Source organism: Xiphophorus couchianus, chromosome 5 (genome assembly GCF_001444195.1).
Source record: "Xiphophorus couchianus chromosome 5, X_couchianus-1.0, whole genome shotgun sequence".
In the NCBI taxonomy this organism is placed as follows: Eukaryota; Metazoa; Chordata; class Actinopteri; order Cyprinodontiformes; family Poeciliidae; genus Xiphophorus; species Xiphophorus couchianus.
Genome location: NC_040232.1, coordinates 41145754 through 41161891, shown reverse-complemented (window position 1 = coordinate 41161891; position 16138 = coordinate 41145754). Strand labels below are relative to the sequence as shown.

The 16138-nt window shown below is 43.9% G+C and overlaps 1 protein-coding gene across 4 annotated transcripts in view; it reads right to left on the bottom strand.

Moving 5' to 3' along the window:
• LOC114145495 (caskin-1-like) overlaps positions 1–16138 on the bottom strand; it is a 107094-nt gene that overhangs the window by 61715 nt on the left and 29241 nt on the right. For all 4 annotated transcript variants that reach the window (XM_028019103.1, XM_028019102.1, XM_028019104.1 and 1 more), the window contains exons 2-3: positions 2313–2364; positions 115–212 (exon numbers count right to left, since the gene is read on the bottom strand). In XM_028019103.1, the coding sequence (XP_027874904.1) occupies positions 115–212; positions 2313–2364 (150 nt within the window). The remainder of the gene's footprint in view (positions 1–114; positions 213–2312; positions 2365–16138) is intronic.

The following is a 16138-nucleotide window of genomic DNA, read 5'->3' as shown; positions in this document are numbered from 1 at the left end:
GGACTCTAGTGTTTTTTCAGATTTTAAATATTATGTTTAGTTATTTTTTTAGGTGGGAGGTGGGGAGCTTTGTGTGTACTTTGTGTGAACCCTTGGATCTGTGAGAGTTTTTACCTTTATGATCTTTGATATCCACTGCTGCCTGAGCCTCCAACAGCAGAGAGATCAGCTCCTTGTTCCCACTAAGAGCAGCGTGGTGCAGTGGAGACAGCCTTCAAACAGACACAGATTAAGAGTGAAAATAAACATTCACGTCTACGCATCAGCATGAGCTCTGAGTAGAACTTTGCTGAATTAATCTCCCTTCCGCCTTCAGCTCTATGTGGAAGATGGGATGGGTGAGGCAGGCAGGCGGGCAGGCAGGGAGCGGGGGAGCAGGGGGGCAGGGGTGACCTACTTCCATTAATAAGCAATCTTGCTATCCTGGAGTGGAGAGAACACACAGGCCATCTATGTGTGTGTGTGCATGTGTGTGTGTGTGTGTGTGTGTGTGAGTGTATGGATCCCCTGTGAATCTAAGAGCCAGCCCCTGGAGTCAAATCAACGAGTCATCAGTCATTAAACAGGGAGCTGAGCCCAATTATCTGATTTCCACCAACATAATAAAATGATTCTTGTTATTTGATGGAGCAAAATAGAACATGGTTACAAGCCAAGCATGTGCACACATCTAGATGAAGCAACATAAAGCAGTACAGCCAAATTAAAACTTGGCAACACTGCACATCTGCCTTTAACCACTGATTATGGACCATCTTTATGGTTTCATTTAGACAAACACAGATTTAAGTGGAGGATGTTTTTCTTCACATGAGTTGGTCACAGAAAGTTGAACAGAGGTAAGCAGTTTTTCTCTCTTCCTTCATTATTGCTGCATTCCATTTCCACAGAAAAATGAGAACCTGCATCTGGGAGTTACATCCCAGTTAGCAGTGAGTACACTGCTAACTGTACTGAGTCCATTGTTATTAGGCTACATCACACTAATAGCAGTGGATGCATCTAAACATTTTGACGTTAGCCTTTGTTACTGGTCGTCTTCATCTGTCAGAGCTGAATGCTTCAGATTAGCGTTTGGACTCTAGGTGCTATCACTGGTTTTGATCTACATACAGTCTTCTCCAAATTTAATTATACCATTTAAACAATCAATACTTCATAGAACCACTGTTCGATAGAGTTACAGCGGTGAGTATTTTGAGGTAAGTCTCTAGCAACGTCTGGAAACTGAAATTTTTACCCAGACTTCTTTGCAAAATTGTTTCATCCCAGCCAGACTGGTTGGAGTACATTGGGATGTTAACAGAGCCAATCTAAACCATCAATATGCTGTGTTGTATAGTATTTCACTGTAACTCCGTCTGTGTGTTTCAGGTTATTGATGAGTTTCTGGGTGGCTCAAGTCTTCTGCACCTCTGACAGGTTTTCTTCCAGGATTGCCCTGTATTTAGCTTCATCCATCTTCTCATCAACCCTGACCTCTGACCCCTTTGTACAACATGACAGGATAAGGCTACATTTATATACAATGTATCATTTTCTTTCCTGTCAACTTTTATTTTTTTAAAGATTTCTTTTGGCTCTAGTAGCCTTTATTTGCTAGTGAATCACCAGGAAAGTGTGTAGTGAGACAGGGGAAAGACAAAGGTTAGTGGGCCGGAACTTGAACCTCTGACATCTGCGTTCAGGACTGAGGCCATGTACACATGTCACACGCTCTACCCCTGCACCACCGTCGCGCCCCTTTCCTATCTTCTAAGACTAGGTTTATAACTTTTTGATCAAGTTTATAGTTAGAGTGGCTCAGTGGCTCCTGAGTCATCTCTGTGGTTACGTTGCTATAGGTTCAGGCTGCTGATGGACAAACTGACTGCTCTTCCTCTCTATTAAATTCTCATATGACTCTCCAATAAAATTTGAAGTATTTGCTGTTATTCCAATTTTTTAGTTTTATGTTCTCCCTCTGTGTTTTTTCTCTTTATAGACATAACATCTGGCCTGGGGTTTCTATGCAGCTGCGATAATTTCTTGTGTGTGTGTGTCGGCGTGCGTGTGTGTGTGTGTGTGTGGAGAGGGAGAAGGGGGACATGGGCTGAGCAAGTGATGAAAACAACTTTATCCTTCTCTAGATCATTCACTGTCTTTCAGTGTTTAACTCTGTTGGCAATCTCCACAAAACTATTGGCAGAGTCTTTGCTGTGACTAACTGTATGTGCTCTCTTTCAGTTTTTCTTTCTCTCTGAAAATTCACCTATGTAAAAAGAAGGGAGCAATTATAACAGGAGGGGGAGAAAGGAGCTGTTGGTTCTCACCCATCTGCATCTTGGATGTTGACATTAACCCTCTTTGTTGCTCCAAGTAGCTCTAAAAGAGAAAAAAAGTGTTAAAAAAGACTTGAGAAAACTTTAAGGTTTAAATTTAAACTTTAATTCTGTGCAAGCTGAAGCTACCATCTGCTTTTTGACTGTTCATGCTTATGCTAAATGCGTCTGAAAACATTAAAGCAATAGCTCTGCCTTTGGCAAGACATTGGTTTCTTTTAAATGTGATGTAAAATAATGGTTTCAGGTTAGGGTTAAGATTTTATACCTGATCAAATTAATTGAGTACATTTTACGACTTTTATGAAGACTCTCCTTGGTTTAAAGTCCATTACATATTGAGTTTTAAAGAAATAAAGTAAAAGAAATAAATAGTTAGGAACATTATGGATTACAAAGGGATTGCAAAATGAATATAGAAATAAACAGACAATTATTTTATGGATACCTAGTCAAGTCAAATTTTATTTATATAGCACATTTACAACAGCCTCGGCTGACCAAAGTGCTTCACAACAAACAACATCACAGGTAGATACATAATAATAAAAGAAAAGAAAAATAAAATTAAGTTTAGTAAAACTAATAAGTGCCCTGCGACAGACTGGCGACCTGTCCAGGGTGACCCTGCCTCTTGCCTGAAATGTTAGCTGGAGAGGCACCAGCACCTCCTGACCCCACTAGGGACAAGGGTGTTAGAAAATGGATGGATGGAAAACTAATAAGAAAAATATAAAATTGGCAGATATACTAAAAGCTAATAGAATGAATAAAAACCAAACAGTTTTTAAATTTAGCTGCAACAATTCTCTTCAGTCCTTTACCTTTTCTCTTTAACTGATCTTGAAGGTCAGGGAGAATGGATGAGTATTCAGGCTGGACTGAAACTGACTGAGAAAGCTTAACAGACAGAGGAAGACTGTTCCACAGTCTGTGTGCCGCCACAGAGAAGGCTCTGTCCCCTCTAGTTTTTAGCCTAGTTTTAGGGACATACAATCAAAGCTGGTCAGTTGACTTTAGGGCTCTGGGTGGAGTGTAGGGCTGCAAGAGCTCACTGAAGTAAGAAGGGCCCATGGAGTTTAAACACTTAAAAATAATCAATAAAACCTTAAATTTTATCCTAAAAGCAACAGGGAGCCAGTGAAGGGTGCGCAAAACCGTAGTAATGGAATCAAACCTCCTTGTTTTAGTCAGCAGACAGGCTGCAGCATTTTGTACGCTCTGCAGTCGCTGCAGGGAGCTCTGGTCCAACCCTAACTACAAAGAGTTACAATAATCTAAACACGATATAATGAATGCATGGATAGTCATCTCAAAGACAGGCAGAGGAAGGTTTCATCTTAGCAAGGGTCCTCTTGGCTTTGATAATTTAAACAAAGGATCAACAATCACACCCAGATTTTTCATGAATGGACGACAAAAGGAAGACAGGGAACCAACAATACTGTAACGTCCAAGCAGAGAACTGCATTGACCAAACACTAAAATCTCCGTTTTCTCTCTATTTAGGTTCAGAACATTTGCTCTTAACAAATGCCTATAAATCCTGTAGATCTGTGTTTCTCAACCTTTTTTGGGCCAGCACCTTCCTATCCATTATCCAGGTCCCTTACCACTCCCCTTCAAAGAAGTTGTAGGCTACTGTACTTTGCACTGAATATTATTGTACTATTAATAGTACCATCACTATTGTTGATGTTTTGATTTTTATGGTTGTTTTTGTATTTATCATCAAAAATAATTTCCCAGAGAACAAAAAAGCAATGTGTGTAGAAATTATTTTTACAGGCGTCTACGAAAAATGCAATGAACATTCAACTTAAAATCGGTAGGCCTGTGGGCAGCTTATCAGAGTGGAAACAAATAATCTTGTTCTGTGCAATTTCAGTTAAATCTTTCACAAAATGACCAGATAAAAGATGTACAACAATGCCAGTTTAAAGTTTAAACTATTTGCAAAAAGACAGCGCATTAAAATGTGGATAGAACTGCAATTATTATACCAATCAGAACTCTCCTTCTCTTTAATGTTTCTGTGAGTTTCTTGTGCTGCAGCTCAGTGCTGCCTTCAGGAGAATGGGACATCAGAGTATCATTCATAAAATTTCACCCACATGGCGTTTACTGTGTAAACCAGAGCTTTCAGTGGAAACACAAAAAATCCAGATTCTTTCAATGCCATACAAATATGAGACAGAAACATGGATTATATCTAAATATAGACCTGACTATTGATTTATAGATTAATAGTTTTACCGAAGACCCCAATGATGAAGGAAAACCTTGGACTTGGTGTTCCCTCGCCCGGACGCGGGTCACCGGGGCCCCACTCTGGAGCCAGGCCTGGAGGGGGGGCACGATGGCGAGCGTCTGGTGGCCGGGCTTTTACCCATGGAGCCCGGCCGGGCTCAGCCCGAAGAGGAAACATGGGCCCCCCCTCCCATGGGCCCACCACCCGTGGGAGGGGCCAAAGGGGTCGGGTGCACTGTGTGATGGGTGGCGGCCAAGGGAGGGGACCCTGGCGGTCCGATCCTCGGTTGCAGAAACTGGCTCTTGGGACGTGGAATGTCACCTCTCTGGTGGGGAAGGAGCCGGAGCTAGTGTGTGAGGTCAAGAGGTTCCGGCTAGAAATAGTCGGTCTCACCTCGACGCATGGCTCTGGTTCTGGAACCAGTCTCCTTGAGAGGGGCTGGACATACTTCCACTCTGGAGTTGCCCAGGGAGAGAGACGTCGGGCAGGAGTGGGCATACTTGTTGCTCCCCATCTCGGCGCCTGTACGTTGGGGTTTACCCCGGTGAACGAGAGGGTAGCATCCCTCCGCCTACGGGTGGGGGGACGGGTTCTGACTGTCGTTTGTGCTTACGGGCCGAACGACAGTTCAGATTACCCACCCTTTTTGGAGTCCTTAGAGGGGGTACTGGAGAGTGCTCCTCCTGGGGACTCCCTTGTTCTGCTGGGGGACTTCAACGCTCACGTGGGCAACGACAGTGAGACCTGGAGGGGCGTGGTTGGGAGGAACGGCCCACCCGACCTGAACTCGAGCGGTGTTCTGTTGCTGGACTTCTGTGCTCGCCATGGATTGTCCATAACGAACACCATGTTCAAGCATAAGGGTGTCCATATGTGCACTTGGCACCAGGACACCCTAGGCCGCAGTTCGATGATCGACTTGTGCTGCTGACCTCTACTCGGGACATTGTGGGCCAGTGGGCAGAATACTTCGAAGACCTCCTCAATCCCACCAACATGCCTTCCATTGAGGAAGCTGAGCCTGGAGACTCTGTGTTGGGCTCTCCAATCTCTGGGGATGAGGTCGTCGAGGTGGTTAAAAAGCTCCTCAGTGGCAGGCCCCGGGGGAGGATGAGATCCGCCCGGAGTTCCTTAAGGCTCTGGATGTTGTAGGGTTGTGTTGGCTGACACGACTCTGCAATATCGCATGGACATCGGGGGCAGTTCCCCTGGATTGGCAGACTGGGGTGGTGGTCCCCCTGTTCAAAAAGGGGGATCGGAGGGTGTGCTCCAATTATAGAGAGGTCACACTCTTAAGCCTCCCTGGCAAGGTCTATTCAGGTGTCCTGGAGAGGAGGGTCCGTCGGATAGTTGAACCTCAGATTCAGGAAGAGCAGTGTGGTTTTCGTCCTGGTCGTGGAACACTGGACCAGCTCTACACCCTCAGCAGGGTCCTGGAGGGTGCATGGGAGTTCGCCCAACCAGTCTACATGTGTTTTGTGGACTTGGAGAAGGCGTTCGACCGTGTCCCTCGGGGAGCCCTGTGGGGGGTTCTCCGGGAGTATGGGGTACCGGGCCCTTTGATACGGGCTGTCAGGTCCCTGTATGACCGGTGTCAGAGTCTGGTCCGCATTGCCGGCAGTAAGTCGGGCTCGTTTCCGGTGAGAGTTGGACTCCGCCAGGGCTGCCCTTTGTCACCGATTCTGTTCATCACTTTCATGGACAGAATTTCTAGGCGCAGCCAAGGTGTTGAGGGGATCCGATTTGGTGGCCTTAGGATCTCATCTCTGCTTTTCGCAGACGATGTGGTCCTTTTGGCTTCATCAGATCGTAATCTGCAGCTCTCGCTGGATCGGTTCGCAGCCGAGTGTGAAGCGGCCGGGATGGGGATTAGTGCCTCCAAATACGAGGCCATGGTCTTGAGCCGGAAAAGGGTAGAGTGCCTTCTCCGGGTCAGGGGGGGTGTCCTGCCCCAAGTGGAGGAGTTTAAGTATCTCGGGATCTTGTTCACGAATGGGGGAAGAAGGGAGCGGGAGATCGACAGGCGGATTGGCGCAGCGTCTGCTGTCAAGCGGGCGCTGTACCGGTCCGTCGTGGTGAAGAGAGAGCTGAGCCAAAAAGCGAAGCTCTCGATTTACCGGTCGATCTACGTTCCCACCCTCATCTATGGTCATGAGCTTTGGGTCATGACCGAAAGAACGAGATCGCGGATACAAGCGGCCGAAATGGGTTTTCTCCGTAGGGTGGCTGGGCTCTCCCTTAGAGATAGGGTGAGAAGCTCAGTCATCCGGGAGGGACTCAGAGTAGAGCCGCTGCTCCTTCACATCGAGAGGAGCCAGTTGAGGTGGCTCGGGCATCTGGTCAGGATGCCTCCTGGACGCCTCCCTGGTGAGGTGTTCCGGGCACGTCCCACCGGGAGGAGGCCCCGGGGAAGACCCAGGACACGCTGGAGGGACTATGTCTCTCGGCTGGCCTGGGAACGCCTCGGGATTCCCCCGGAGGAGCTAGCAGAAGTGGCTGGGGAGAGGGAAGTCTGGGCCTCCCTTCTGAAGCTGCTACCCCCGCGACCCGACCTCGGATAAGCGGAAGAAGATGGATGGATGGATGGATGGATAGTTTTACTGGACAGAAATGACAAAGAACAATGCTGGTTCTTAGTCAAATCCTAATGAATCAGATTGAAAGTGTCATGGAGTCACTGAAAAGCCTCATGATATTAAACACTGTCATGAAAAATAATATTGAAGAAATAAATATATAAAATAAAAAATAATTAAAAACATAAATTAGTGATTAGCTTCTTACTGTATCTGTAAGATATATTTCTTCTTAGTTCTAGATATGGTCCCAACAAACCCATGGCACTTCAATATTATTTTACCTTTTATCTGAAACCAGTGTCTGTTTATTCCTGCCATATAGTCCTCTGTATTAATTATTGCTTGAGAGGTCTTGCCATACCAGTTTATTCCTCTGTATTTAATTTAGTTTCTTAGTTTATTCCTGCATTTTGTTCTTCATTCATTTCCATTTAATTTTCTTTGATTAGTATTGTTGTTTCTTGGTTTATTGTTATGTCTTCTTTAGATTTTTTATGTTGCAAGGTTTATTTTATTGTTTGTATTGACGCTCACCACCAGTAATCTTCAGATGAATTTGCCTCTCATATTGATTTTTCACTGTTCACCTCCGGATTCTCTGATCCTGATTCACATCTAGTTCGTTGCTCCGTTATACGTCCCGGTTCTCCTATTTCAGAGTTTTGCGTGATGTGCTTGTCGTTTTTCTAACCCCATGCGGAGGAATAGGGAAGAGTATCGATGGAGAAAAGCAGACTGACGTAAACCTTTTAAAACAACGGGGAAAATCCCGGTATTCTGATGATTAAAACTCAAAGGTGCTGTGGTACTACCGTTTCATACCGGATCACTTTCAGCACCGATGGTAACTCTATAAATGAACACTCTCTATCATGATATCATCCATGGAAGGATTTCTTTATTTAAATGGGTTCATTTTTCTGATGGACACACAGTGAGGGTATCATGATTTTAGTACACTTTTTAATATAAATTGCTACTTTGACATGATCACAGTACTACCAAAACATATGTACAAAATCCTCAATAAAACATAAAATATTTGAAAATCAGACACCAGACAAGTGAATCACAGCACCGTCATCAGCCGGTGTAACGCTGAACTGATGTGGTGAAGCTACCAGTAGCAGGAGAGGCTAACAAACACTGAAGAGAAGAGCAGCTGCCATCGATACAGTTGCAGCCAAGCATGTTTTATTGTTACACAATACCGTTTTAGTAAGTTGCTCAAAGTCTAAACTGGTATTGTTGTGCATTTAAGGGGTAAATTTGACCTTCGAGCAAATACCCCCCTTTTGTAAAAATGTCCGCCAGCGCCCCCTTCTGTCCTCTGAACATCCCCTGCAGGGCGGTACCGCTCCATTGAGAAACTCTACTGAAGACAATCCTGTAACATATGGACAGCAGACTGGCTGTCATTTGTAGTTGCAGGTAGATAAATTTGAATGTTGTCTGCAAAACAATGAGAGGAGACTTCAGAGTGGTAGGACATCATGTCCTAGCATTCTGTTGAAGAGGAGTAAAAGCTTTTGACAATGAAAGAATTCCACCCAAACAGTATTAGAAATTGGTGGAGAACAGTGTTTGCAAATCTAAACTGTAGGGTCGCCGCAGTTCATAAGGTAAAATGAGATAATAAGCTAAATGTAGATAAATACTAATGGTAATATCTAGGCTACCACTAGCATGTTGAGTTACAGTAATATATTCCATCCAGTATGAAAAACTCAATGTAAAACCTAAAATATGAAAATGACATGAATGTTCCCCCATTCCTTCAGATAAAAACGGTGGGTGAATGAAATCCATACCTCTTATAGTTCCTGAGATATTAACATTTGTTTGGAGGCATCGTTTAGCACAGTGACTACAAAAAACATCCCACATGCAGTACGAAAAAAGCAATGTCAAAAGCTCAAATTATTCCCAGGTTTTAAACAGCATAAAAGCTGTTAAACGGTCCAACTTCAAAATGGCCACTGTCTTGTGTCCTCCATGACAGCCCTGAAACTGGATGATTCATTGCCATTAATAGACAGAACCTAAAACATCAACTGTGAAACACATTCATTTTATATTGTAATTCTCAATTGTTCCTGTTTTTCCATTCATTTCAATGGGACGGAAAAATTAATAAAAAACTGAAAAAATATGAAGGTTATGAATATCAAAAGATTTAGCCGGCATTAGAATCACAAGCTGAATAGAATAAAAGTTGAATGGTGGAAATAGCAAAAAGTGTGCAATGTATCGAAGCAACCAAAATTAAAGCTGGAAGCAGCGACGGAGGCCCTTGCAGCTCTGCGCCTCTCCGTCCCCATGGCAACCGCAGGAGTTCCAGCAATGCCACACACCACGGTCGACGCTCAGTTCCTGCATCCATCCACTAGGCCAGGGGTGTCCAAACTTTTTGCAAAGAGGGCCAGATTTGATCAAGTGAAGATGCCCGGGGGCCAATAGTTTGTTCGGACATTTTTTAACTACAAAAGTTTCACACACTGTTATAAAACAATTTTCATTGTCACAATTATCTTTATTTTTCAAATGACAAAAAAAACTAAACAAATATAAGCCACTCAGGCAAATGAGAACAACTCTAAAAACCCAAATTCTGCCTTTCTTTCATATCTGGAGAGTCAGATAACATTGAACAAACTGTATGAAATACCTTAAATTTACATGAGTTTAAAAATATCTTTGCCTCAAGAACATTTTAAACAGGAGTTAAAGTAATGCAAAGTTGTCTATTATTATTAAATCTTAAAACAAGTGAATTTTGCTCGTCATTTACAATATCTTTCAGAAAGTAATAGTTTGTCACATCTACAGGTTCATAACCAAATCTTACTCAAGAGTTTAATAAAAATAAGTGCCATAAATGTTCTTTTGGCTCTTCACTGCTGATAGTGACAGACGTTGCCGTTCAAAACACTCAGTTAAATGTCCTCAACTCTCAGTGCCACACTGTTACTGCCAGGCAAACATTTTTCTCAAATTCTTGCTTCTTCTCAGGGCAAAATGTTCTCCACCATTTTCATAACACAGTTTTGATAAATGTATCTTCAGTAAAAGGTTTGCCATGTTTAGCTATTAACATTAACTTCGTAGCTGCTTTGGTGGTATTTTCTTTTGACTCACAGGCCCGCGTGAAGAATCGCTGTTGTGATGCCAGTGCAGCTTGGAGCTGCGTCAGTTTTTCAGCACAGTCACTTCCTGTCAGCTTGTTGTATGTGTTAGCATGTTTAGTCTGGTAGTGTCTCTTTACGTTGAAATCCTTAAACAAGTCAACAATCTCACAAATTAGACAAGCACAATTGCCCTGATTTTCAGTGAAGAAGTGTTATAATTCCCATCTCTCTTGAAAGCGGCGGCCCTCACTGTAAACTTGTTTTCTTTGCAGTGGTCATGGCAGAAATGAACGGAGAGCGGTTCCTGCACGGAGGCAGAGACTGATAGTATTAAAGTGGTGCTGCCACCATTTGGTGAAAAGAGGAATTACAGTTTCAAGTTTTATAATTTATTTATTCTGTTTCACAGTGCAGGCGGGCCATAAATAATACATTATAAGACCGAAGCTGCGGGCCGTACGAAATCTGACCGCGGGCCGTGATTGGCCCCCGGGCCGGACTTTGGACCTGCCTGCACTAGGCAATACACACTGATGTTTTCAGCAATTCCACCTGTTGTCTATTCAGGGGGGCAACTGTGGCTCTTTGGTAGAGTAGTCGTCTTGCGATCGGAAGGTTGTAGGTTCGATTCCAGCTTCCTCCTGCCACATGCCGATGTGCCTCTGGGCAAGGCACTTAACCCCAAATTGCCTACCGATCTGCGTATCGGTGTTATAAATGTGTGTGTGTTTGTGAGTGCGACTGGGTGAATGTGACTCTAGTGTAAAGCGCTTTGAGTGGTCAAAAATGACTGGAAAAGCGCTATATAAGTTCCACCACGGTCGACGCTCAGTTCCTGCATCCATCCACTAGGCAATACACACTGATGTTTTCAGCAGTGCTCTCTGACGACACAAAAATCTGGTGCAGATCAGCTGATGTATTAAGGAGACAGAGCTGTTGGAATAATCTAGGGGGCACAGTGGAGTTGAATCGCAATTTCAAGCTATTGGGCTCTTTAGAGGTTAACAAAGGTCAATCATAAGAAGCTTGATACAAATTGGATGATGCATATATGATTTAGAGTCAACCAGGGGTGAAAGTAGGCGGGTACGGTCAGGTACTAAAAGATTTAGTGTGGGTATGCAGTACCGGCTAGAGAGGGGAGTGGCTGTCTGCTGTAAAGAATCAGTGGGTGCAGCCGTGAGTGCACTCACTGATCAGCCATGACTGATGAGTTTTTCAAGAACAATCTAAAACAGGATTTAATCAGTTAATAGTTTTTTTCCTCATTTCACATTGTTTCTGAACTGTTCGTGTTATGCTAGCAGGGGTGCTAAATACGTGGATCTCGGCGGTAGGTGACAAACTAAACGTCTCCAGGACGCTGAGACCTCCTCTGACTCGCTTATCAAAACGTTCGTAACTTTATTAAAGAATTTTTTTTTTAAATCAACAAAACATATTCAAATAACCCAACAAAAATAATAATCTCAGTGATTATTGTTTCAACTAGGTGTATTAAGTAACAAACAAATGGCTTCTACCGCAATAATTATGTGAAATTAAATGAATTGTCTAATATAAAAAAAAAAACTAGTTTCTGGCATCTTGCTTTGAGCTCAGATTCTGAGAGGCTTTTCCTCTGTCAAACATGCTATTTATTTTTGTCTCTTATTTAGTGGAAATATTGATGTTGATACTTTCTTCACTGTTGAAATTGAGTAGCTGACATTCACAAAAGACATTGAAATAAAATCCAGTCCAACATCTGGTTTGAGGTGATTCTTTGGAACCTGTTGGAGGAAAAATATCCCAACTTCAGAAGAAGTGGCTTTATCTTAACAGAGCTCTGTGGTTCCTATCAGTATGAGAGTCAGGGTGAGGAGGCGCCATGTTAGGAAGACGAAGTGGAAGCTGCAGGATCTTCACAACAAACAGGCTTCAGAACTACTAGGCCTACTGATCATCCCTCTGTCTGGACACAGGATCAATATAACCAGTTTAAAGACAAAAATGAATGGATTATATGCCAGATATGGAAAACTGGGATGCATTCCATGCCACGATGTTCAGAATTTAGGTCTAATGGCGTCAATATTGCAGCCAGTGGGCTGAGGGAAATACAGCTTCATTTTGTAGCAATTCAAGAGTTACCCAGCTTTTATCACTAAGCCAAAAAAATTCATCAGCACAGAAACTCCAAGGCACACAGAAAAAAATAATAATAATAATAAAAATATATATATATATATACTGCTCAAAAAAATAAAGCGAACACTCAAATAACACATCCTAGATCTGAATGAAAGAAATATTCTCATTGAATACTTTGTTCTGTACAAAGTTGAATGTGCTGACAACAAAATCACACAAAATCCATCAATGGAAATCAAATTTATTAACCAATGGAGGCCTGGATTTGGAGCCACACACAAAATTAAAGTGAAATAACACTACACACTGATCCAACTTTAATGTAATGTCCTTAAAACAAGTCAAAATGAGGCTCAGTATTGTGTGTGGCCTCCACGTGCCTGCATGACCTCCCTACAACGCCTGGGCATGCTCCTGATGAGGTGGCGGATGGTCTCCTGAGGGATCTCCTCCCAGACCTGGACTAAAGCATCCGCCAACTCCTGGACAGTCTGTGGTGCAACGTGACGTTGGTGGATGGAGCGAGACATGATGTCCCAGATGTGCTCAATCGGATTCAGGTCTGGGGAACGGGCTGGCCAGTCCATAGCTTCAATGCCTTCATCTTGCAGGAACTGCTGACACACTCCAGCCACATGAGGTCCAGCATTGTTCTGCATTAGGAGGAACCCAGGGCCAACTGCACCAGCATATGGTCTCACAAGGGGTCTGAGGATCTCATCTCGGTACCTAATGGCAGTCAGGCTACCTCTGGTGAGCACATGGAGGGCTGTGCGGCCCTCCAAAGAAATGCCACCCCACACCATTACTGACCCACTGCCAAACCAGTCATGCTGAAGGATGTTGCAGGCAGCAGACCGCTCTCCACGGCGTCTCCAGACTCTGTCACGTCTGTCACATGTGCTCAGTGTGAACCTGCTTTCATCTGTGAAGAGCACAAGGCGCCAGTGGCGAATTTGCCAATCCTGGTGTTCTCTGGCAAATGCCAAGCATCCTGCACGGTGTTGGGCTGTGAGTACAACCCCCATCTGTGGACGTCGGGCCCTCATACCATCCTCATGGAGTCGGCTTCTAACCGTTTGTGCAGACACATGCACATTTGTGGCCTGCGGGAGGTCATTTTGCAGGGCTCTGGCAGTGCTCCTCCTGTTCCTTCTTGCACAAAGGCGGAGGTAGCGGTCCTGCTGCTGGGTTGTTGCCCTCCTACGGCCTCCTCCACGTCTCCTGGTGTACTGGCCTGTCTCCTGGTAGCGCCTCCAGCCTCTGGACACTACGCTGACAGACACAGCAAACCTTCTTGCCACAGCTCGCATTGATGTGCCATCCTGGATGAGCTGCACTACCTGAGCCACTTGTGTGGGTTGTGGAGTCCGTCTCATGCTACCACGAGTGTGAAAGCACCACCAACATTCAAAACTGACCAAAACATCAGCCAGACAGCATAGGTACTGAGAAGTGGTCTGTGGTCCCAACTGCAGAACCACTCCTTTATTGAGTGTGTCTTGCTAATTGCCAATAATTTACACCTGTTGTCTATTCAGGGGGGCAACTGTGGCTCTTTTTGGTAGAGTAGTCGTCTTGCGATCGGAAGGTTGTAGGTTCGATTCCAGCTTCCTCCTGCCACATGCCGATGTGCCTCTGGGCAAGGCACTTAACCCCAAATTGCCTACCGATCTGCGCATCGGTGTTATAAATGTGCGTGTGTTTGTGAGTGCGACTGGGTGAATGTGACTCTAGTGTAAAGCGCTTTGAGTGGTCAAAAATGACTGGAAAAGCGCTATATAAGTTCAGTCCATTTACCATTTACCATTCCATTTGCACAACAGCAGGTGAAATTGATTGTCAATCAGTGTTGCTTCCTAAGTGGACAGTTTGATTTCACAGAAGTTTGATTTACTTGAAGTTATATTGTGTTGTTTAAGTGTTCCCTTTATTTTTTTGAGCAGTGTGTATATATCTCCACACTGGATGCTCCTGCCAGCATCCAATGTTGAGAGAAGGATTTATCACCATGTTGTTTTATTTCATTAAACAATTTGAAATCTGCATGAACCTTAGAGTAAAAGAATGAAAAACAGTTGTAAAACAGGTATTGAAGGGAGGCGGGGCTAAGGTTATGTCACTAACTGATCATGTTAAATTGATGAGCTCTGGTCTGTGATGGTAAAAAGAAAGTTTGATGTACCTGGGAGCTTATGTGTGGAAGTTATTCCACCCTGATATTTCATGACGAATGGCCAGATTTGAGGCTTGGCCACACCGACATATTTTCACATGCGAAAAATCCTATGATAACTTTTGACTTTCAATGCCTCAAGACTGTGCTGACAGAGTTTAAAGCCTAGATCTCAAAAGCTGTGGGACGAGTTCGCTCAGATATAACATCTATAAAAAAGATCCAAAATGTCCAACTTCCTGATGGGTTTAGACAAGGGTCACTCAGGTCCAGTCTTCAAGAGCTACCGTCCTGCAACTTTTAGACGCATCCTTCCTCCAACAGACCTGACCAGGATCAGTTCTGAACAGGCCTGCTAACGAGCCGTTCATTTGATTCAGGTGTCGGAGCAGGGAAGCATGTGAACGTTGCAGGATGGTAGCTCTGGAGGACAGGACTTGAGCAACCCTGGTTTAGACCATGGCTCCAAAAGACTTTTAGTTTTTTTAACGTCCTTTTAACGTTTTTGTCAGTGAAAGCATAGCTTGGGGCTGATTTTTAAAATACTCTAGGGGGCGCTGTGGAGGAATTAGGCCATGCCCACTGCATGGACTGCATTTCTGTCGGGGTTTTGACAAGGATCAATCACAGTAAGTTTGTGGAATTTAGAACCAAACGTATGACCTGTCACTTTGCTGCACCGCCATTGCCATGCCCTCCACCAAAACTTACTTAATTTAAAGCAAGTGAGACCAACTTGTTATCCATCATCTGCCACAAGATCATCTTGATTAGGTCAAGGGAATCAGAGATGGAGCTTTCCAAGTAAAAACAGTCACTTCCCCTCTTTTCATGGGGCGGAGCTTAGTTGATGTCAGACTATGACATCTACAACATAGAATCGTCTGGTATCCAACCAGGATCACCCATGCCAAGTTTGGTGGAAATTGACCTTTTTATGTGAAAGTTATATTGTTTTGTTTGCTTTGGCGAGTGCGCCAACTTCGCCCCTTGGCCATGCCCCCTGAACATATACAAGAACTAAATTTTTTTGATAACTTTTAAAGCCCCACCCTTTAACTGCATCCTCACCAAGAATGAAGCTGATAGGTCAAAATCCTTAGGAGGAGTTTGTTAAAGTTCGACGTGAGTAAAAGTGAAAAATGGCCAAAATTTGACCCTTGACTGAAAATGGCCGCCTCCCTGTACATTTTAGGGGATAACTCCAAAACACTTTTTTTCTTGATTTGGGGAGATCTACCTATGTACCTAGTTTCAGATCTCTATGACCTACAGTTTGTCCTATTTCATGTTAGGGGGCGCTGTTCCATTGGAATCCGAAAGTTTTAGTTGGGGGACAATTTTGGGTAAAGTTTGATGAGTTTTCGAATATGTCAAAGGCTCCAAAAAGTTGCATCTTTTGATGGAAAAATAATAAGAAATCTTAGGATTCTAATAGGCCTTCGCAGCGCTTCGCTGCTTGGGCCTAATAAAAAACAGGAACTCATAGTGTGAATGTTTACATTCAGACTATTCCCCCACATGCCTACATGTGGGGGATTTTTTCT